Source organism: Camelus ferus, chromosome 21 (assembly GCF_009834535.1).
Source record: "Camelus ferus isolate YT-003-E chromosome 21, BCGSAC_Cfer_1.0, whole genome shotgun sequence".
NCBI classification, from domain to species: domain Eukaryota; kingdom Metazoa; phylum Chordata; class Mammalia; order Artiodactyla; family Camelidae; genus Camelus; species Camelus ferus.
Window position 1 is genome coordinate 17,181,263 of NC_045716.1, and position 23,865 is coordinate 17,205,127.

The 23,865-nt window shown below is 44.1% G+C and overlaps 1 protein-coding gene across 2 annotated transcripts in view; it reads right to left on the reverse strand.

Annotated features, from left to right (window-relative positions):
• C21H1orf226 (chromosome 21 C1orf226 homolog) overlaps positions 1–23,865 on the reverse strand; it is a 281,437-nt gene that overhangs the window by 70,738 nt on the left and 186,834 nt on the right. The window contains exons 3-4 of one of the 2 annotated variants that reach the window (XM_006173140.3): positions 19,613–19,705; positions 8,017–8,075 (exon numbers count right to left, since the gene is read on the reverse strand). In XM_006173140.3, the coding sequence (XP_006173202.3) occupies positions 8,017–8,075; positions 19,613–19,705 (152 nt within the window). Of the gene's footprint in view, positions 1–8,016; positions 8,091–19,612; positions 19,706–23,865 lie in introns of both variants that reach the window. The other variant, XM_006173139.3, reaches the window with a different exon arrangement.

Below are 23,865 nucleotides of genomic sequence, written 5' to 3' on the forward strand. Positions count from 1 at the left end.
ACCCTTCATATCTTGGCCCCACCCCACATCCGTAATCCAGTGACAATGGAGTGAAGGGAACACATGTCAGGGTTTGAGCTGGGGACCTGGGGACATGGGAGTTTGAAAGAAGGGAGCTCATCAAGTAGAACTGCCTCCCTCTGATTTTGGATAAACAACATGGGTTTTGGAGTCATCTTTAAGGATTCTGAGAGCACTTTTTGGATCCACAGAACAACGGAGTAACCAATGACAATATAGTCTATCTTCTCTCCTAAGTATGTGATCCTACCTCTATATTCTAAATTAGGATAATAACTAATTCCATTTTTAAATAATGCTTTAAAAATTATACACATTTTAAGAAATCTTCTGTCTTCATCCTTTATAAAGTTATTACTATCTCTTCTTTTAAAAACATAGTATTTGTTTGACCCCATTACTAAGTTCCAACTCATTATACCATGGTTCTCCTTTCCCTCCCTGGCAGACTCTGCCCCCACCTCTCTATTGAAACTGCTCCTGTAGGACTCACTACACACTCCATCTTATAAACACCAGCCTTTCTTCTGCCTTTGCTCTTCTTGATCTGAACTCCTCATTCTCCCTTCAGGACCAGAAGCCCTTTTCGTTTATTTTGAAGCCTTCAGAAGCGCTGCCTAGGATTTTTTTTTTCTACCTTATTTCCATAATAAGAACGTATTAAAGAGTACTTTCTATCTCACTTAACTTGACTTACCAGATTCTTAAAGATAATTCACTATCTTTCGTCTTCCATTTTTGCTATCAACCTAATTGTGTTCCTTTGTAGGCAATATATTTTTCCCCTCCGGGTTGTTTTAAAATCTCTGTCTTTCATTCTGTAGTTTCATCACTCTGAGTCTAGAGTTTAAGAATCAATTTCTTTTTATTTACCTTGCTTGTAGTTTAATGTGTTCCTGAATCTGAGAGTACTCATCTTTCCTTAATTTTGTCTGGCTTGATCACTTAAACTCGATTGTTAACAAAGTTAAAGGTGCTACAGGGAGGTGCCTGATTTCCCAAGAAATCCTCAAGCATAGGTTTATCAATCCCCAAGACAGAAAGCATTTCATTCACCTTCAAATCTAGTTTTTTTATGTCAGTTGAAATGATAAAAACTAAATACGAAGGCAAATAAATGAGGGGGCTTGTTTTGAGAGGCAGATGACACTGAGTGAAGCAGTGAAACTTGAAAGGACAGAAGCTCAGGAGTCTGGCTATTCACCGCTTACTAGTTATGTGATCATGGAAATGTTACCTAATGTCTTTGAAGTTCGATTTCTTCATGTGAAGAATGGGAATGACAGATTCTGCCACTCAGGGTTGTTGTTAGGATTGAGGTAGCACATGTCAAACTTCATCTGACTGTGGATTACAGGTAGGTAGGGACTGTCTTGCTCATCACTTGCACCAGTTACCAGTTTCTTGCCCTTTCAGTGCGTGCTCTGTGATAACTGACAGAATTCCTTTAAGTACTCACTCCTTTACCGTGAGCAGGCTATTCCAACTTCCCTGTACAGTGGAAGGACACGGCAGGAGGAAAGGGCCTCTCTTGCTGGTCTCGGCTGCTGCAGCCTACCAGCAGGACACTTGGTGGTGGTCTGTCCCAGTCACAAGCCCAGAACATAGCGGTCCAGCGACCTCACATTCCCAGCATGGCTGGGTGGTCACCTACCCACAGCCCTGCCTGCAAAGACCCTGAGCGTTTCAGGCCTCCTATCCACAGTGTCACCCTCCTCCCTCCGTGCACCTACCCACCAGATGTCCTTCTCCTGCACCTGGCCCTTGAGGGTTGCTTCCTATTTTCCCAGCAACGAGGGACCAGCTGGGGCCTAAACAACCCAGTGAGCTGCTCTGTAAGCCAGATGCTGCAACACATGCTCCACGGTGAAATCTGGACCCCCGCCTGGGAGGGGGCTCCCCCTCCAAGTTTGTACTTCTCTGTGTACTCTCCTTCAGCTCTAGAGGACTCTTAAGACTGCTCTTTATATCTTGAAGATACTGTTTCGTTACAGATTAGTAATTCTTCACAATTCTTCTCCTACTTAAATCATTGTGTAAGTTCTGTCTCCCAGTTGGACCCAGACTGATAAACCACTGTTCTCCTCAGAGCCAAGCACAACGAACAGCAGTGCACATCAGTTCTCCATGTATCCTTTCCTCCCTTCCCCAGCTAGCCCTGAATAATTTATCTCTAACTTGTTCAAAATCAAAGCCTGGCTCAACTGGAGGGCCAAAACTGGAATGCACTTCCTCTGATTTCTAATCATCTCACCAACTGCCTGGATGTTAATTAATGTCATTTCTGGGGACTGACTGGAAACCCTAGGGGGTTTTTACCTGGTTTGATCATTTATACTCAAAACGGGAGAATTACTTCCAGTCTGGCTCCAGAAGATTTCCAGTTGATTAATTTACTTCCTCTGGTTTTTAAGGGAAAAAATACATATTTTATTTGTCAGTCTGATCCCTAGCATTGAGGAACATAAGTCTAGGGATTTTTTTTAAGTCAAATATGTTAATTCTTCCAGTGCCAGTATGACAAAGGTAGAGGACAGCAATGCAGTAAAACTGAAATTCAAAAGCACAGTGACTTCTATAACCATACAACTACTCCAGTGCTATTTTTTAACTTAAAAAAAAAATAAGCATGCCCTTTAAATCAGTAAAGGCAAAATAAGCATATTAACTGAGGAAATGAAATCTAAAACAAGTAAAGGAAAAATACAAACATGAAGTCTGCATTTTCTAGCTTCTCCATTTTATTCAATTGCCTTTATCAGTGACTTGGATGAAAATTTTCTTACTAAAGTTTCACTTAACAGAAAACTAAGAGGGACAGTTAACCTGTTACTAGGACCTGCTCTGATGGTTTACAAGGGGTCAACTCAGCTAAGCTAAAACTGTGTGTCTTGGCATTCCCTTCCCTGCACAGCTGCAGTTTAGGACCGTTCACAAGAGAAATGCGTGGGGGATTTGGGAGGCAGAAATGAAGTAGCAACGATGCTCTAAAGGTCATCACTGGTTAGAGGCTGACAGCCTTCCACAGACGTCTGCGCCTGTCCCTTTGCCAGTCCACTCTAACACGTGAATGCACCTGGCATCCTGCACGCTCTGACTTCTAACCCACACCAGGGCTGGCTCATGACCTCTCTTTGGTCTTTTTTGGACTGTCTACTTCCCAGCTCCTACTGCAATCGTGTAGGTCTAAAACCTATAACAAAGTCCTTATGCCATAACATTCACAGTTGCCTGCTTCCCTAATTCACAAGAATCCAAAAACCCTGAATTATGGGTTCAAATGAAATATATCTAATTTAACAAGGGTATATGTAAAGTTCTGCATTTAGGCTAAAAAAAAAAAATAAAAGATAAAACTGCAGGAATAAGGAATGAGTAAAAAAGACGGATTGAAAACTATTACTACGAATATCCTACGGATTCTGGCTGATAAATCCACCATGACCCAGGAACAGATCTAATACAGTTTAACAAATAAAATTTAATGTGATCTAATTCTTAAAAAAAAAAATGCAAAACTCCACATCATGAGGGCAGAATTGTGTCTCTATAATTTACACTAATAAGACAGCATCTGGAATATTGTATTAAATTCTAAAATATTCTAAGAGGAAATATGTTATTTTTTAAATTTAAGTATAGTCAGTTACAAAATATGGCATTTTGATATTTGGAACTCTAGAAAAAAAAAATAATGAAGAATGGCTTCAGGAACTTTAGAAAAATAAGATCTATATATTTGTGGCTCCAGAGAGGAGAGCTAGGATAAATGGAAAAAATTGTCATGAAGAAATTTGCCTTCACTTAACAAAGAACCCCATAACAGCAAATCACTTTAAGGAAACAGAAGCATCTTGTAATGGAGGGGAAAATGGACCACATGTTCACCACAGTCTTTAACCTCTGAAAGTTCCATGATTTTAGAGGTTACCTGGGGTTCAAGGAGGACGAACAAGGAGTTCTTACATAAAGGGTACAAAGTCTAGAGCGATGAAAATGTTTTGGTTGCACAACATCATGAATGTAATTAAGGCCACTCATTTGTATACTTAAAAATGGATATGCTACGGCAAGTTTTACATTCTATATATATTTCATCACAAGTGAAAAAAAAATGACTCTGTTACTCTGTGTGAGGGATGCAAAAGATTTAAGTTTAAAATTTACTTAATAAAAAACAAAAATACCATTACTGCTATGTTAAAGGTATTTCTTTTCAACAGGAAGAATGTATTTTTCCATAAAGGAGTTTTCCTAAAGTGAACACTGCAGTAATCCAGCGTTTCGTCAAAGTCACAAGCAATTATGTCTTCTTCAGCAGCACGACTGAACCAAACCAGAGTGGTTCCTTACTGGCAGAAAAATACTGTACCCCAAAAAGCCCGTCTGTAAATATTACCATATTATCATGACAACAAACGTTCTTACTGATGATAAAATGGGACACATACGGTTTAGAAAGAAGTCCTCTTTCATCTACCTGAAGCACATAGATATACAAATCCATACATACAGAGACCAAGACACCACGATTTAATACATGAGGGAAAAAACTGTCTTGGAGACTGGAAAAGCACTAGCTAAACTTCATTCCTTGGTTCATAAACACAGGCTGCTAAATTTTGATAGATCAGGAAGATATCCACAAGACAGCTACAACAAGATACTTCGCTGTGTGGATTTTTTTTGGAGGCGGGGGCGGGGGTGGAGGGTGGCCAAAGGAAAATTCATTTTAAGATTTAGTTGACGTTTTCTATCCCGCCCACCCCCCCAAAAAACATATTTCTTCTTAAAAATGAATAAAAAAGATATACCATACTAATATTAATGGGAAGAAATCTTTGAAAAAGAACAAAGTCGGTAGACTAAGACTACATGATTTCAATAATTGCTATTAAGCTACAGTAATCAAGAAGCTGTGGTACTGGTGTCAGGATAGACAATTAGCTGAATGGAACAGAATAAAGAGTTCTGAAATAAACCACACAGATATGGTAACTGATTTTCAACAAAGGTACTTCAGTGGAGAAAGAACAGGTTTTTAACAAATGAGGCAGGAACAACTGGACATCCATTTGTGCAAAAAAACAAAAGCAAAGTACAAAAACCAAAAACCAAAACAAAACAAAATAAAAACAACAAAAAAAGAATTTTGATATATTCCTCACCCATATAAAAACTGAATCAAAATAGATCATTTACCTAAATGTAAAGCCTGAAACTATAATGCTTCCAGAAGACAACACAGAAGAAACTCTTTGTGACCCTGAGTTAGGCAAAGATTTCTTGAACATGACACCAAAAGCACAATCCATAAATTTAATTTGAATTTCATCCAAATGAAAACTCCTGCTCTTCAAAAGACACTATTAAGAGAGAAGGCAAGTCATACTGGAAGAAAATACTTGCAAATCATATACCTGATAAAGGACATGTACCTAAAATTTATCAGCAACCCTCAAAATTCAATGAAAAGAAAACACCCCAGTTAAAAATGGGCTAAAAGATTTGAATAGATGCTTCACAAATGGCACATACAATGAAAAGATGCTCAACATCATCACTTACTAGGAAAAAGCAAATTAAAACCACAATGAGACATGAATTCACACCTATTTGCAGGGCCAAAAATAACAAGACTGATGATACCAGATGTTGGCAAAGACACGAAGGAACTGGGACTCTACAACCACTCTGGAAAAGTTTGACAGTTTCATAAAAAGTTCCACACACACCTACCATATATAATTAGTCATTCTACTCCTGGGTATTTACCCAAGAAAAATAAAAGCACCTGTCCATACAAAGACTTGTAATACAAACAGTCATAGAAGCCTTCATTGTAATAGTCAAAAACTGGAAACCACCAAAATGTTCATCAGCATGTGAATGGCTAAGCAAACTGTGGTATACTCACACAATAGCACACAAATTAGTAACAAAAGGGATAAGCTACTGACACATGGAATAGCAAGGAATGAATCTTGAAATACTTATGCTAAATGAAAGAAGCCAGGCCCCCCTCCAAAAAACAAAAACAAAAACAAACAAAAAACCAAGGGTATACTGTATGTATGAATACTGTATACTGTATGATTCTATTTATACAAAATTCAAGAAAACACAAACTCATCTATAACAACAGAAGTGAGATCAGTAGTTGCCTGGGGATGTGGAGGGTGGGAGGGAGGGAGATGGAGCAGGGAAGGATGGGAGGGAAAGATTACAAGATACAAGGAAAGCTTTGTGGGCAACATATGCTCATTGTCTTGACTGAGTGATGGTTTTAGGAGTGTACACATGTCCAAACCTACCCAGTTACTCATTTTAAATATGCTCAATTTTTGTATGTCAACTACACCTCAATAAATCTGTTACAAAAATAAATAAAAATGGCTTATTTGGGATATGTTAAAACTTTGTTTTGAAAGTCCTTTCTTTCAGCCAAGAAAAGGCAAGATTGAAGTTCATGACCAGCATCCACACAGAGGTCACCTTTGTATGTATAGGATGCCACTGAATAAAAACAAAAACAACAAAACAAGAAACTCTTCCTTTTACAAAGTGCAAACGGTAAAGGTTTGTCCACTCACATCCTTCAAGCCCAGTTCTGATGCAACTTGTTTCTTGAAGCCTTTGCTTATCACTTAGGTGGAAAGTGATTATTCCTGCCTATGAACCACTATAACACATACTAATTTTCCGGTATTAGTTCAGTACATTTATCCAACCACCCGTCACACACTTATTAAATGCCTCATCGAGGCCAAAGGCTTCATGCTAGAAATATAAAAGTGAGTTGAACAGAGTTCTCCACTGTCAAGAGCCTTATAGTCCAGTGGCAAAAGACAGACATTTTTAAGTAGCAGTAATACACTGTAACTGTTATTTCAACAAACACTTAAAAGTACAAAAGGAACACAGAGGAAGAAATCCATTTTGTCAGACACACTGTCTTGGACCACAATGATTTGTTCAGGACTCCATTTTCCTCCTAGACGAAAATTCCATGAGAACATGAGACCATGACTTACTCATTTAAGTCATCTACCAAATTCCCTAGCATGGTACCTGGGATGAGTGTTTTAAATATATGTATATTTGTTTGAATGAACAGAAATTCCATTTCATAGGCATCTACTCTTTGACTTAGGAAGCAGGACCACCATGATGCCAACTTCTCAGGTTGAGGTCCAACCTTTATTCACTTTTTCAACCAAGGCAAGTTATTTCAGGGGAGACAAAATCAAAACATAAATCTAGGTCCCCTAAATCCCAAAAGAATAGCTAAAACCCATTCCCCCATTGAAGAAAACAGTAAGGAAGAAGGGATGGGGCAGGGCTTGGTCAGCAGAGATCCAGCAGAGAAGAATGACACTGATGAATCAGAGGTCCTGCCATGGGTCCCAGGAGGGCCCTGGCTTTCATATGTGTGGCTATCAGGTCCTCCTCTGCCCAGAGAGCACACATGGATGGCAGTCATCCAGTCTCTGCTGGAGTCACACCTGTCTCACTGTGATGTGAAAGCCATTTCTAGGGATTCTATTTCTGACTGTCTGCTTCCTCAAATGATCATAACCCCCTTATCTATGCGCCAATCTCTGAAGGGGAAGAAAATTGGAACAGATAACAACTGTGGGAAATTATAAGCACAGGGTAATGCAAAAACCCAGTTCCCTCATTTTGAGCAACATATATGCAATTATGAAATTTCAGTTAAAATAAAACTAGCACAAAATGAAAAAGTTTCAAATTACAACTAAAAGGCTTGGATTTAACACCAAGCAGACATCCTTCATAGTTTCTTAGTAATTGAGCATGAGAAGAATTTTCCCCTCAATCTTAAAGATAAGGTAGATTTGTTTCTTGTACTTACATCTACAGAAACAGGTCTCTCAGGAGGGAAAAGCAGTATAAATTTAATCTGTCTGGACCCACCAGCCCGAAAGATGGCTCTAGGAGATGACAAGCGGATCCTGGGGACTGGGCTCTTACCTGTAGATAGGGTCCTGCATCACCAGCATCTTGCTCTCATCCCATGTCCACTCCTTTTTCTGCAATAAAAGAAGCTGTAAATGAATAAGTTAGGCTTGTCCTCAGCTACAGAACCAGGGCACACATTGAGCTATTAATGCTTACGCAAACACATGCATTTGCTTCTGGCCTCGTTCCCTCTAAGGGGCCTGGAGCTGACTGCTCCAAAGGACAAGTGGAAAATGTCAAGCATCTAGTCTGATCAGTTTCCTTCAAGCACTTTAGGAGAGTGTCTCTCAAGGGCGCAGCAGTTAGGGCAGGAGCCAAGAGGTCTCAGGGGACCACAGTTAAAATCATAACTTCATGGAGAAATCACCAGGAAAAAAAAAAAAAGGTCATACATCACTCCAGAGGAGCTGAAGAGGGGAGAACAAAAGGGAGAAGTGGCCACAGAGACTGAATGGTGTCGCCAAATGCAAATGAAATAGAGACCCCACCTTCCTCCCTTAAAGCGGGGGAAACGCTGAACACAAGCCTGGCAAGCTAACTAGTATACGTGCCTTTACTCATAAGAGGATATCCCACTGGCTGTGAATCTGACTTACTGCGGACACAAAGGAGATGGACCCCTAAGTAGCTGGGGATGAGGACCGGAATGGGGATGGGGGAGGGGGAGAGGAGCCAAGTGCTGCAGACCCCAGGTGCCTGATGAAGTCCACAACAGCCCAGCATGGCTGGGGAGCAGCTACCACATGCCCTCAGGTCCCACCTGCAGGTGCAGGGACAGAGACTCCTGATCCATCTCCGCTGGCCTCTGTCACAGGGGCAGTGCTATGTAGGACAACTGAGGAAGAACACACTCATCTCCCCATGAAAGAGAATGGGGCACAGGAGGCTCATTACTAGCTGGCAGGGCTGAAAGTCCCAGCACTCTTGTCAGCCTTCTCTGATACCCTCCTTGGTGGTATCACATGCCCCTCATCACAGCCTGGCAAGGGGAGGGTGGGGGTCTGGGCTCCCTACTCGGCCTTTGCTGGCCTGGGTGGTGGGTCTCCCTGTGTTGTCTGGCTGGAAGCGGGTGGTTGCTGTGCAAGTCTTCTGCTATGCTACCTCCTTCCTCCTCCTTTCGCTAGAGAAGAGAGCAGGCTTTCTCTGGGGTTCCATGTTCCCAGTGCCATATCAGGGTGGCAGGCTTCTTCAGCTTCGAGTCTCGGACATATGAGGTGAAAACTAACCTTAAGGAACTCATAACCGTGTGATTCCTTCCATTCCCGGCCAGCCTGCCTTCTCTCCACTGTTCAGAATTTTATGCTTGTTTTATAGACAGTGTCCAGGGTTACTGGTTGTACTTTAGCAGGAGAAACAGGGGGAAATGCACCTCTCTCAAAACTAAAAGTCTGGTTTGTGTTTTCTAAAATCTCCAGATGCCAGGGTTCCATCTCTTCAGAGTCACTCATATAACGGATCTCAGCTCACTGAGGCCCAGTAATCCATAGCTTTAACCAACATTTCAGGTGACTATGATGTGATCCTAGGGTTGAGAGCCACTCTTTCACACCAAAGATGAGGTTAATTGAAATCTCCAAGAGACGCACGGCATACTCCTTTGGAGTCTCAGCCTGACCCAGGGAGGGCTTCCTGATTCTCTAAGACAATCAGCTGATGGTGATCCTGTTAACCACTGTCCCTGGTGAGGGCCCGCCCCTGGTGTTACTCAATAAATGGCCACTGTAAATTAAACACAGCAGAGGCTGCTCTGCTCCTGAGGGAATTCAGCCTCAGCTTCCTCATGTTCTTACTAACAGGAAAATCTGCTCATAAGAGTTCCTGCTGCCCTGCTGTAATTTTCAAAGTTAATAGCAGAGTAAATAACTCAATGCACCAAAAAGGCCATGAAATGCCAAGAAGCTGCCACACCCACTGCCCCTCTCTGAGGAAAGCAGCCCCAAGGAGGGTTCCTTCTGAAGGTGGGTGATTTGGCTTACGCTGTGTGCATCTGGTGAACTGTCCTTACTAACCCAGCCACGACCACTGGGCTCAGGTTCAGCGCCTGACTGCACGTGACAAAGGTCAAGTGTCACAGGGGGGCTGGCCCAGACCTGCCAGCTCCACGAAGAAAAGACCAGTTCCCCCCAATCAAATCCTCTCTTTGAAGACTATCAGGTCCTAGATGGAGCCCAGGCTGAGCCCCTAATAACCACAGTTGATTCTGGTGCCCAGCCGCGTGTTTCTCCACTTCATTGGGCCTGCACTGCAGAAGAAGAGGAAGCATCGTGTTCTGGCCCAGATCCCCTCCGAGCCTGGAATAAGCCTCTGTTGTCAAAGGTGAGACTCTTCCTTGCAAGTCTAAAGAAAGCGACTAATATATTCATCAAAAGGAAAGTATAATGAAGCAACATAATGCAGAATAAATATTTTCCTTCTCTGCAAGGCCTCAACAGGAGAATGGAGAGACCAGGCTCCCAGGGAACCTTGTGTTAATTTAATGAGGACCATCAGAAGGGTCCACAGCAAGCAGAAAATACTTTACTTTTAAAAGAGGCATCAGCATCCTTATAGAATGTCCCGACAAAAACAAACAAACAAACAAAAAAAACAAAAAACAAACGCCAAACCAAAAAAACACACCAACTTGTCACCTACTTACTAATTTTCCCTTTTCTGAAAATCCCATTAAAATCTTTTTAAATAAAAATCCATAAAATCCCATTATATCTCCCTTTAAAGGTCTTGCAGTAATCCTTGTATGAGTCTTTTCAGTCTATGAAGAGATAAGAAAGTTATCAAAATAACTCAAAAGGTGTGGCGGGTAGAGCGGACCCAGTAATATTGCAGTTATGTAAGAATCTAAGACAAACATGATTGCAGCATTTTTACCCAGTCTCCTCAACCCCTGGGGTGATGCGCCAACAACTTGAGAACTAAAGACTCTCCATTCCTCCTACCCACACACTCAGTATCCTTCCTACCGCACCATCTTTCAAATAAGACCCTGAGCCATACAGCTTCTTGAGCAAGGTGTCCCCTCATTAGGACCAGAACACAGTTCTCCTGATTTTTTTTTTGACCAGGACAGGTACTCTGGCACAGCTCAGTCACAGCTCATAGTGTCACCTGAATAGCTTAACTTAGAGGGAGGCACCACGTGTCCTAAAAATGATTTGATTCTTCTTCGCTTTGCTCTGAAATTGTGTCACACATCTCGTCTATTTTTCAAATGTTGCAGAGAAAAAAAGAAACCAGCACAAGGCGGCCACACCCTCCTCACTATTCCATATGGAAATGTTCTTCTAAGGGAAAATTTTTAGGAAAAAAAATGTTTTTAGTGAGAGAAACACAGAAAGAAAACCTGATGATCTACCTTTATGGGATTATAAATCAAACTTGGCTTCGCCTATAGAATAGAGAAGTATTTTCAAATGTAACTATAGCCAAACTCAGTTTAACCATCTTCAGAACACTCACATAGCCCCCAGTTACATCTGAAGACTTTTTTTTTTTTAAATACTTGCAAGTAAGGGCTCAAAGTCTTGGTAGCTACCGCAAGGAATTTTCAGTTTTGCTACTCACTGTCCTCAACAAGCTGTGGTCTCTAAGATATGCCAGGAAATGAAGACATTTGAAGTCCAAATGGGAGTGGAAAGGAGGAGGAGGCGGAAAGAGAGAGGAAAGAAGGGGGAACGTATCGCTAAAGCTGTCAGCACCTCTTTGAGTGCTTTTGAGCGCCCATCATAGCCACAGCTCCTGCAAACAGCCCAGAGAGACAGTAGGACTGAGTGAGGCTGGTCTTCAGGCTCCTTCAGCCTGAGGTCCAGGCTCAGGCAGGGCCTCGCTGGTACCACTGGGAGCACAAGCAGGAACAGCACTGAGGCCAAAAAGTGAGGCCCAGGGAGACAAAGATCCACTCCTCACTAGCTCCACAAATAGAAAGTGGGGGGCGTGCCTGGTGAGCAGACTGACGCCCTCGGGGCAGCTGTCTGGCATTTTGCCATACATACATATATACATACAGAGTTGGGGCATAACTCCTTTCTCTGACTTTTTGTCCCCTCCGTACCTGCCAAGGACACTCAAGGCACTGTTGAGCCTTTCAAGAGGCTTCAGAATTAGTTAAACACCCCTCTCTGTTTCACTACGCCTTTCTTCCCCCAGCAGTCTCCCCTTCTCTCTTCTTTTTCTTCCCTTTTAAAAACGAATTCCTTACTCCAAGGTAATTAAAAAGTCATGAGATACAGAGAGTAGCTTAACTCGAAGGCAGGCTCTGCTTCATATATTGGCTACTCAAAATTTTCTCAAGAAAGGAAGATGTTGTCACAAGAATGTGTCCTACAGACCTCCAATTATAGGAAGTTTAACTCACCAAGGGCCCCAGCTGCTGCATTCTGAAATCCATTATTACAAACACGCAGGGGCCCTGCTCCCGGGGGGCTGCTCCCAGACAATGACCAATGTACAGGGATCCTAAGGAGGCCCATTCCTAGGAGACACAGGGAGCCCCTGACAAATGACTTTGGCTTCAGAACTCTCTGACGGCCCTGACAAACCTTCCTCGGACCACACTGTAGTCTAAGAGACTTCCACCCAACCTACCTCCCTATCTCCCATCCTTCCTTCCTCCCTCCCTCCCTTCCTCCTTTCCTTCCTAGCTCCTTCCCTTGGAGTCAGACCCACACTGAAACCTGACAGCTACCCCAGCCTTTCCTAGATACCTCCCCACTTTCTCCCAAAGCCATTTAATCCTATCTTGGCATTTGCTTTTTGGAGGACCTAGAATAACACAGAAAGTGAGAAAGTAAAAAAGGAAAGATACAGGAAAACCATTTTTAGCTACTTCATTTTTTATTCTCACAGGAAATTTCCCAGTTGATATAGAAAGTCCTTTCTTCCACTTAAGAACATTCATATATTGCTTCCTTAACACTATCAAAACTGATCTCAACTTCAAAAATAAACACCGAGGCTCAGGAAGTTCACTTACTCTCCCAAAAGGCCATCTAGTCCAGTGGTAACTAAAATCCAACTTGTCTACCTCTAGTCTTCATGTTCTCTTTGCTCCTCCAAGTGTATGAAATCAGTGGTGTTCACCCTCCACCGCCAGGAAGCTTTTTGCTTTCAGCAGAGGGAGAGGGTAACGGGTTTGCAGTGTATGTGTTTATGAGACCACTGAATGAAGTAAGCACATTCTTGATTATAGACCCTTCTCTTTACTGTATCTAGTGACTGCAAATATCCAGTTCTCCATGGAAAGCTACAGCCATTTTGTTTCCAAAATCTCCTGGCAGGGACTATTACGTGGGAACTGGTTTGGAAGTAGGTCTGTCTGGAATAGTGTGAAGAACAGAAGACAGAGTCAGGGATAATTATCACAGAGGTCCTGCCTCCTTTAGGAACCCAGAAATGGATATGGCATCTTTAAAGTACCTTCCCTGAGAACCAAAAGTAGAGGAAGAATTTGTGTCTCCATTTATTTCCTATCCATACCGGAAATGATCAGTAGGCACATCACAAAGTCTGTCAGCTTTACCATTATTCAGGCTCCTGAAAGCGATGGTGACTTCTCAAAAAAATAATAAAAAATTAAAAAAAAAAAAAAACTTGCAAAAGCCACATTAACTCAGCTTGGCAAATTCTCCATGTCTCCAAACACAAAATAGGATTCGTCTGAAAACACAGCTATCACCTACCTTCAGGTGTAACCTATAGATATAGAAAACACATTTCAAAACGGAAGTGCAAGTAAGTCCTCACACAGTGCACAGAAATCCTAATATGCCTGTTTTAAAATGAGCAGAAAACGTGAAAGAAAGAGGACTGGACTGAGTTTAGTCCTGGCTCTGCAATTACCTGGGTGACCTCAGGACCATTACGGGGCCTCTCTAGTCCTCTGTTACCACATCTCATCAGTTAGGGGATCCAACTACATCAATTCTAAAGCTCTTTCTCCCAAATTCTGGTTCTATAATTCTCAGTGCCTCCTTTTCTTACCCAAATAGATCTGAGTTGTGTGTTTCCATAGGAACTAACACTACCCTTTGGGCAGAAAACTAGTTTCCTTGCAAAGTGATATCCCAGTGACAGGGTACAGGCTGGAAGTTAAAGACCCTGGATTAGTTCATTAGGCATTTCCTATAGAGCAGTTTTTCCCTAAAGGAGTCTGTAGAGATTAGTACACACACAGTAGCACGGTAGCGGCAAGAACGCACGTGGGATCTGAGCAGGGCAGACCGGGTTCAAACCTCAACTTCACCACTGACGGGACTTGAGGTCTCGAGCAAGTTGCTCAGTCTTCTCTTGCAAAACAAGCGTAAGGACGTTACCTGCCTCACAGGACGGATGTGAGGACCTAATAAGCACACACTGCATCAAACAAGGTCTGACAAACAGCAGGGACTCAATACACATGGTAGCTGTTATAGTCAGCCGTTCTCATTGCCATCTGAGCGCGTAATAACACTCATCAGCTTGCTCCCACTGGCCTTCTACCTTTCCCAGCAGATGAAATGGAGTTGGAGGGAAGACATGGTCCCTGCCCCTAGAGGGTCACAACCTACTGGGGAGAGAGATAAATAACTATAACGCAATTTTATCGGAGCTGTGAAAGACCTCTCTACATACAGGGCCATTAAAAATAGTTAATTTTGCTGGAAAGGGTCCATGTCTAATACCGCTATGTATCCTGCCCAGTTCCTTCAGCATGTTAGACTCACAATACGTATCTGTTAATGAGAACAGTGGAGCCTTTCTAGAATGGAACCTTAGGGGATCCCAACAAAGTTATTGGTGCGTAAGAGACACAACGTGAAACAGAGGCCCTTTCGGACCTTTTGTAGAAAAATCCTTGGGATGAAGTTCAAGACTAATCTTCTTTACTCAGAAGTCCACTCCCTAGCAAATGATGCTACAGTGTGATTCCAGTAAATAATCATTGTCATATACACAGAAAAGATAATTGCTTGGACCTAGCTGGGAGCTGAAGAAAATGTACTGATTGAGAAACAACAAAGCAAAGCCAATTATCTTAGCAGTGGGGTTCATACCTCAAATACAACCTAAGATTCATAAGGAATGTGAGATTGTCTGTTGGTATCAGTCCAAGATGACAGCATTTTAGGCACTTGTTAATATAACCAAAAAGATGTGGTTTTTTTTTTCCTTACATCTCAATAAGAGATGATCACAATATATTTGGCTACTGCCTGCACTAGAATAAAGCATCTGAAGGTCAGAGTCACAGAAGAAGTCCTACTCATAATATTACCCAAGTGAGCAATTTCCACTGAGGCCTTTCTATGCTTGGGAACGGCTCTCATCCTTGTTTTTTTTTCAAATGGGAAGATTGACCGAAGGAGAAAGAGGGAGGATGTGATAGTCAAAAGTAACAAGTGAGACTTCATTTGATCCAGTTGCTAAGTACTTAGTCCTTCCTCACTTATCATGTTCATTCAGCCAGCGAGCCAACAGACACAATTGTTGAAAACACACTATAGGTGCCAGGTGACCAAGCAAGGGCTGAGCTTACAAGGATGGCCCCGCCCTTAAAAAGTTCCCTGGAGAGCAGGGAGTCCCTGTAAACATGCTTCTTCCCCTGGCCAGGACGCATACCACCATTTACCAGTCATGGACTGGCTGGAGAGAGAGAGGAGCCTTGGTGGCTGCTTTGGGAAGTGTGTGACCTCTGAGGGTCCCATCCTGCCCTGGAGGTCCAGGAGGCAGAAACCTGCTTGGCCTCTGGGGTCTGCTCTCTCTGTAGCCCAGAAGGGTCTCAGAGACCTGAATAAGCCCAGGTGATCTACACATACCCACGCAAGCACTGAAAAGCACGGTTCCAGAGCTGGTGCAGAGCATTTGAGCTGGCAAGGTTAAAGTGATCACCTAATCCAACTCTTCATTTCATAGCTGGAGCTCACAGAAGCAAAAGAACTTGCTTAGAACCACGCAGCCAGGAAAAGAAGAGCCAGGACTAGAACCCAGGTCTCGTCATCTCAGCTGAGGGCTCCTCCCAGCATGCCACAGTGACCCCGTGAAAATCAACACGTTGTTTGCAGAAGGAGGGGTTACTCAACAATTTTACTGACTAGTGCAACACAGGCACTGGCCAATGAGTGGAGAAGTCAGGCTATATGACATGGTTCCGGGGCCTGTGGCTGAATATCGGCCAAGACTCTTTCTACCTACAGCTACCCGGCAAGAGCTCTAGTTCTTAACATGATCAGGATGGCTGTCACTGGAATCAACTGACTGTTGCACTTCCTTAGAGACAAGTGCAGCATGTCTCCACTCAGCCCTCCTCAGTTCTATAAACAGAGACAGACAGATAGAGATACAGACACACAGAGACACACACACACAGGTGGTATGCACACACTCAGATACCAGAGGACAGTCACATGGGAATAGATGACAAAAAAGGCTGATTGCTGTTAATGTGCATTCATCTGTCAGAGGCAGTGTAAAACGAACCCTGTGATTAAAGGCATTATCCAAATCACAACCACAGCCTGAACCGGATACCACCAGGCGGGGGTGGAGAAAACAAGATGGGAGGCTCCCGTTTCCCAAGCCTGGCATCAGAAGAATCAGATCTCGGAAAGACCTGTTAGATCACCTCTCTTCTGGGCCAGCAGGAGGGTGAGCCCACACCAGAGATTACCAGGGATGGAGTTTCAAAGTGCGTCTCAAGTTCCCATGGATTTCCTGGGGAAGACGCTTCTCCAGCTCAGTTTTCAGTTACTCAGTGGAAGGAGGCTGGCTTCTCCCCCAGGTGACACCTCAGCCCACACCTTCCAGGTTGTGTAACCTTGGGCAAGATACTTAGATTCTCTAACCTCAGGTTTTTCACGTGCAGCATGAGGATGACACCACATTTGGTACACGATACATGAGGGACAAGGTGAGATGGGAAGTAAGATTGTCCTTTAAAGGCAAAACTAGGAAGTCACCCCATAATGGATCAACTAAGAGGTACAGTATATTGCCCGAAAGGCACAGAATAGCCCCAGGACAGCAGGCCTTGGAATGTAACCTAACTGAAAGTAAAGATTATGTCAGCTGGAAGTGTATGTGCACTGGGGAGGGGGGGAGATGCTGGGACTGCCAGCCATGAAAGCACGGAAGTCAGAGAGTCATGAAGGCAAACCCTGGCAGAGTCTGAACAGACTCCAGAAACAGCACGTACCCAACAAGACCTCCATTCACATCCAGTGGACCCGTTTACTGCGGAGCCAGAGGCCAGGAAACATTCTTGTCACACAACTAGCTGACTCACTCCATCTGTGCACACAGAGCAACCCTCCAGTAACCTAAGGTCTTTTCACATCACTTTGCCTCTGACAGAAGAAAATGTGCTTGTCAGGCTAACGTGAGTACCTGGTCTGGAACACTGTTCAGTGTCTTAAAGTGAAACCTGGTGTTCTAGACACAATATTGTAAACTGACTATACTTCAATTAAAAAAAAAAAAAAAGCCTGGTATTTTAGTTTGTACCTCAGCCTCTTTTTGAGTTTTGTCAGTGTGAGTTAGCATCCTAAGGTTCATAACTTCAAAACTGATGAGTTTGAGCTTCAGACTCTGAAAGGCTGACAGCTCAGCCCCCAGGGAGGGAGAAGTTTAGGGAAGAAACTGCTTGCTTGTGTGGCTAGTTTCCCGAGGTGACTGCGTGCCATGGATGCTGACCGAGTGAACTGCCCACAGGACCATCCTAGCAGGCTTGATGAAAAGATGGGTGATAATGGGTGTGAAAGCAGCTTGCAACCTGGAGAGTCCACAAATCACAGCTATTATTTCATCAGCTGGTGCCTGAGGGCACTAAGCCACTAGTCTGCTCTCGCATGAAGGGCAGAGTAAAGCTATCCTATCCACGTGACAAAACCAAGCTGGGATGCAGCTGTGGCCCCTTGAATCACAAGCTTGGCTGCATTGGTCTGTTTTCCCTCTGAGGATTTCTCTTGCTTTTAAATTGACATTGTCATCGTCCATAGCTTCTTTAACTGGGGCACAGGGGTCTCATCTACCCGACAGGCCTCAGCTTGCTTCAGGAAGTTTCCTTCTCAGGAACTCCTGAAGAGGACAATATTCTAAAGACTGTCCCATGGCTAACCACTGTGTGCATACACGTGGGGTGGAGAGTAGGGGCAGAAAAGATAGCCCAGGGTAAGAACAAGATGGGGACCGTGGTCCCCTCAGTGGAGGTTTATAAAGTCAAGGATACTTAATACGCTATTACAAATTACCTACTACTTATAAATTTTGAAGGAGCTAATTCTTTATAAACAGTATATTATATTCTATTTTCTTCCTATATCCTTCCAACCCCAGAGCTATAAAACACTTTCTAGAACCACCCCAAAAGCTACTTAGGGAGCATAAGAGAGCAAGTTTTGGTTCAATATATGGAAGACCTTTGTAGATTTCCAGCTGTCCAGAGGGAAAACAGGCTGCCTGAAAAAGGAGTAGAGTCCTCTTCACTGGAGGTGTCCAGTCATATACTGGGTGATGGATGTGAGAAGGATGTAGAGGTTATTTCAATCCTCAGATCAGCAAGATAACTACCCTTCAACATCCCTCTCAACCCCTGATTCTCCAAGTTTATCTGTCTACTTCTATATATTTGTCCCATTTGAATTAAGAGCATTGTAGGTTTGGAATCAAAGGCAGCTCAAGAGGTCTACGTATTAGTATGTGATGGTGCTGCCATCAGTAAGTATAAAACAAAGGCATGAGCAGAGTCAAGGAACAGAGGGGTAAAAAGAGATTCTCTCACATATCCTCCATCAACCAAGCCCTTTTCCATTTCTGTTTGGAAACACATCTACGCTCCCTTCTGCCCGTTATGCAAATCTAGCCTTCCCCAGGGGTTAACATCATTCCTGCCCCAGCACATACAGTTTTTAACACAAAACAGCCAAGTGTTTAAACGACATATGCTCACTTTTTTGTCTCGCCCCAGCTCAGAGGAATGTGCACTATCTGGACCAATGCCTCCCTCCCCTTCCTCTCACTTCCTGAGCACTGAATAGTGGCTGGGTCTTGAGGGACTACTTAGACAGATGGGCAGCAGCAGTAACTGTAACAGGACACAAGGACAAACAATGGGGCTGGGAGCCTCCTCTCATCCTCTCTCCCACTGAACCCTGTTATACTTGTCGTCACTTGGATTTAAAGCATTTCCCAAGGGGAGGGTATAGCTCAGTGGTAGAGCACATGCTTAGCATGCACAAGGTCCTGGGTTCAATCCCTAGTACCTCTATTAAAAATAAACAATAAACTTAATTACTTATCCCCCCTCAAAATAATTGGAAAAAATAAAAGCATTTCCCAAGATCAAGACTCAATGGTAAAGGTATCAAAATAGGAGAGGGGATTTGAATGCAAGGATGATAGGAGATGACCCTTGTCACTCATGGGACACCAGAACTGAGCCAATCAGTTGACGTGGTCTTTGGCCCCGCCACACTCTCTGATCCAGCTGCAGCCTCTCAGCACTGTTGCTGGTCAAGGCAGACCACCTCACCAGACAAGGGAAGGATTCCGTCTGAAGAGTGACCTCGAAGGAAAAGCTATCCCACATCTACCTTCCCTGCTCCCCTTTCACCCCAGTTTCTGGTTCAGAGTCACTTACCTTTTTCTTCTTCTTCAGAATCACCTTCACTCCATCCACTGAAACCATAATGCTCACCTTCTTTTTCTTGATGTTCTTGGCTTTGAACTCATACTGCAAAGGAGAAGAGAACAAAGCACAGTCCAATTAGATCAGTGCATCTGCACGGCCCCAGAGAGCTTATGACCTGGAAAAGAGGGCTACAGATGGGTCCAGGGAGCGGGTGCAGTCTCTGGGGACAAGAAGCACCTCAGGGGATATAAAAGCAGGTGGATGTCTGCAGGAAGTTGGCTTGGCAACTTTTGGGTTGGAACAGACACTCTGAATAGTCACTGGTTTCACCACTCAGCTATCAGGTAAGACCACAAGAATGGATCTGATCCATCCTAACAAGGTGAAAACAGAAAACCTTACTTTGAAAGCCTTACCAGAAATCCAGAACCTTCTCTTGGCCACTCCTTTTAACACTCTGATTTTAAGAACTCAATTTAGAGTCTCCCAGTCTGTCTACATTCCATCCCTTCCACTGAAAGAAAATCAGTTGATTTTCTTATTCTGTTGCACAGAGTCAGTGCTGATGCCCCTTGGCGGTCTGCTTCTTAGGGACAAGGACACGACCTGGCTAACTGAGGAAAAGCATTTCTCTTCACATCGTCAGGTCAGGTTCTGGTTTACAGCTGATCTGAGTTTCCAGGTGATGGCGACATACGTCACTCCCCAGTCTGGTGGTTACTTCTCCCACCCCCACCATCACTTTGCCAACAGCTGACCTTTCCACCAGGGATCCTGAAGGAAGAGTAAACCGGAGTAAGAGACACATAGGAGAAAGAGAAAGCTTCAACCTCAGACTGCTTCAGAGTCTGGGAACCCCAAGCCAATTAAGACTAATACGAAAAAGGAGAGCAGACATGTCTGACGGGACAGGGAGAAGTCTGGAGTCTGGCTCAGAACAGGGCCTCAGCCATGTAGCAAACCTCTCTAGGTCGGTAGCTGCAAGCTGGTGAAGGCTAGAGTGGTGTTTGATTTGCATGCACTTCAGGACATGGCTACAATCGCAGCGTGGCCCCTGACTGCAGCATTCTGCTCAGATGCAGTGCTAGATGAACTGAAATTACCTCTGGGTGGGCGAGCCAGCTTGAGAATCTGTAAGTCGGCTGACTTTGGCCTTGTGCCTGCTGGGAGAGGTGAACCAGCATCATTTCCTGGCCACACCTGCATTCACCTCCGCTCACGTGCTTTCAGTAAACACAGCTTTTCAGCTGTGCCTCCCTTGGGAAGAAGTCACTAAAATCAGGGCTGCTCCTGCCAGTCAGAGGCTGCACTGCCAGAGAGGTGCACTGATGAACTCAGGAGATAAGAGCTGAAGAGTCCCGGGAGCACTCAGAGGTGGACAAAACCTGCCCCAGGCAGGTCAACCCTCATCTGCTTTACAGTCTCTGCTTTCCTGCACTATGTCACTCTCACAAGCTCCACAGACTTCCTTCTTCCCTCTTTCCAGCAACAAGGTCAAAGCAGCGACTAAGTACCTACCTACCTCTGCAAGGTACAATGTCACCTCCCAGCCCTGGTTTTAGAGAGCACATCACCTGCTAAACCAAACCCCTGAAAGTCTTACATTTCCAGAAGAATCTTGTCGCTAACTGTATCTCTTTCTTGTTTGGTCCCCCTCCCTACTAGTTTCATTCTCTCTGGAACCTTTTTAAAATCAAGATTCCCCAGGCCAACCCTTTGCCTGTGTATCTGAAACCTTGGCCATGCCTTTAACATCCTGATCTTAAGAACTCAAAGTGTAACTTTCTCTTTGGAACTGGAAAACAGCCTCTAATTCAACCACTGTGCACGTAACTCCCAGGTGGCTCTGCTACGGAGTGTGGGCACAGTAACTACATGGAGAAGCACGACCAAATGAGGTGCATTAGAATCTCAGTGACAGTGACAATCCAGGTGCTCCCCTTCACAACAGCTGGTGGAATGCTCTGGAGTGCTTCACAATGACAAGGGGCAAGAGAGGCATGAAGCAAGGTTCCGGGCCCCGTTACGGCTGCCGGAACGTACTACCTGAGTGCTATTTAGAAGGGCTCTTAGGTTGGGCACACTCTGCACCTACTCCACCTGCCCTGTGGTCAGATGTCTCAGACCCTTTCCAGCCGAAGGATATGTACTCAAAGTGCAGCTCCATCGGCAACTAGGGAAATGAAATCAAACGTCTGAAAATGTTTAAACCTTTATTATCATAAAACGGTTTATTTATACGGCAATTATACTTCACTTCGACAACCATGTTATTATGCTCACTGAGGGGACAGAAATGGATTTGGAGACGGCAGAGATGACGGGAGTGACTAGGGGAACAGAGGGATGCCCTCCTTTGCCCCACACTGTGCTGCTCTGCCGGGCAGGCGGGCCCAGGAGGAAGCATCTGAGCTCCGCAGGACAGGAGTCTAGCCTGCCCAGGCTCTGCCAGGGGCCAGAGGACAAACAGGACTGCTGGTACCACCGTCTGTGGTTCAGGTCAGCCTCCCACAAAGCCCACGCCAACTCTGGAGTCCGTGCCAACAGGCCTGGCTCTCTCCCCAGTGGCCAGACTGACCTGATATATTTGCTTTGCTAGCCAGAGTCCCACCAGCAAGGACAGACTAAGCCCTACGGGACCTGACCTTTTCGGGAACAAGACAACAGAAGCTCTGGAACACTAACCACTGACTAGAAGGACTGAGGTAAAGTGTCTGGGCTTCATAAACAGAGACTTGGGGCCTGGTATGGGAGGAGTGGCCCTGGAATCTAGTGTGCTGTGCCCACCAGTGAGGCCCACAAAGTGGGGCTGGGTAGACAGAGGGTTCAGATACAGCAGGAGCCAGGAGAAAACACTCAACCGAGATGGGAGTGAAAATACTGGCTGGAAGTCAGAGAGCTGCTGTCAGAATTGTCCTGACGCCCCAATGTTTCCTTCTCCCCAGTTTGCAGAAGCACCTCCTAACCCTGTAGGTCTCCAGTCCCAGGCACTGGGTGTCCAAGAAGGGGGAGCAGGAGGTCTGCAGCAGGGGAATGTGTTAATGAAGGGACTGGCCCAGCCTTGGGCTTGAAGCTGTACTACAGAAATAGAAGTAACAGAATTACTCTCTTAGGAATCAGGGGAAGGGTTGGGGCTGCACACACACACACACACATACACGCTCATACACACTCACTCTCAACAGCCTATTTTCAGGACAACATCTAGTCCCTGAAGAACCCCTGTGTGCATGTGTTTTCTTTATGAGATCCTTGGTTCTTCAGTCACATAGTCTACAAACTACTCAGCCTAGTGATGCATTCTCTCACCAGCTACATAGGAAGCTGGTCCTCTCTCTGTTCTCTGTAAAATTCATTTTGCCCAGCTCCTTCCCACTGTCCCCACAATGCTTACAGTCATGAGTCAAGGTGCTCAGAGGCTACTTTCCCAAGAGAGGAGATTCAGTTTGCAAAGGCAGAGAATGATGCTCTCGCTTGGCAAGTCCTCAGTTTATAGCCAGCTGTGTTCACCACCTTTCTAGAATAAGCCTCACAGGTTTGCTTCTGGTGAATAATCATAAGTGAATTCTGGTAGTGCCATCAAGCATTTAATCATATTCTACCCATAATTGTGGCTTCAAGAGTGAGAACACACCTTCACAACAAAACTGTAAGTACCTCATCTAAAGGCACTGTCTTATAAAGGGTTTGCAGGAAGTCATTTTGCACTTAACATTTGAAAGTTTAATAACTTAGGTAGTAAGATACAAATCTGCGTACACACATGTTCATCGCATGCTCACAATAGCCCAAAAGTGGAGGCAACCCATGGGTCCACTGACGGATGAAGAGAGAAACAAAATGTGTTACAGACATATACTAGGGTATTATTCAGCCTTAAAAAGGAAATTCTAACACATGCCCCAACATGGATGAAGCATGAAGACATTATGTTAAATGTCGTTGATGGTAAGACAGAACAGACAGGCAAATGTGTGATTCCACTCATATGAGATCTAAGGGTAGTCAAATTCAAAAAGACAGAAAGTAGGATGGTGGTTGTTAGGGGATGGGGAATGGGAGAGATGAGGAGTTAGTGTTTATGGGTACAGCGATTCAGTTTTGAAAGATGAAAAGATCTGCAGGTGGACGGTGGTGATGACTGCACAACAAAGTGAACGCTGTGTGTAGATGCCTTAGGACTGTACATTTAAGAATGGCTGAAATGAAAATCTTTTTGTAATGTATATGTTACCACAATAAAAGTTAAAAATCTGAAAACA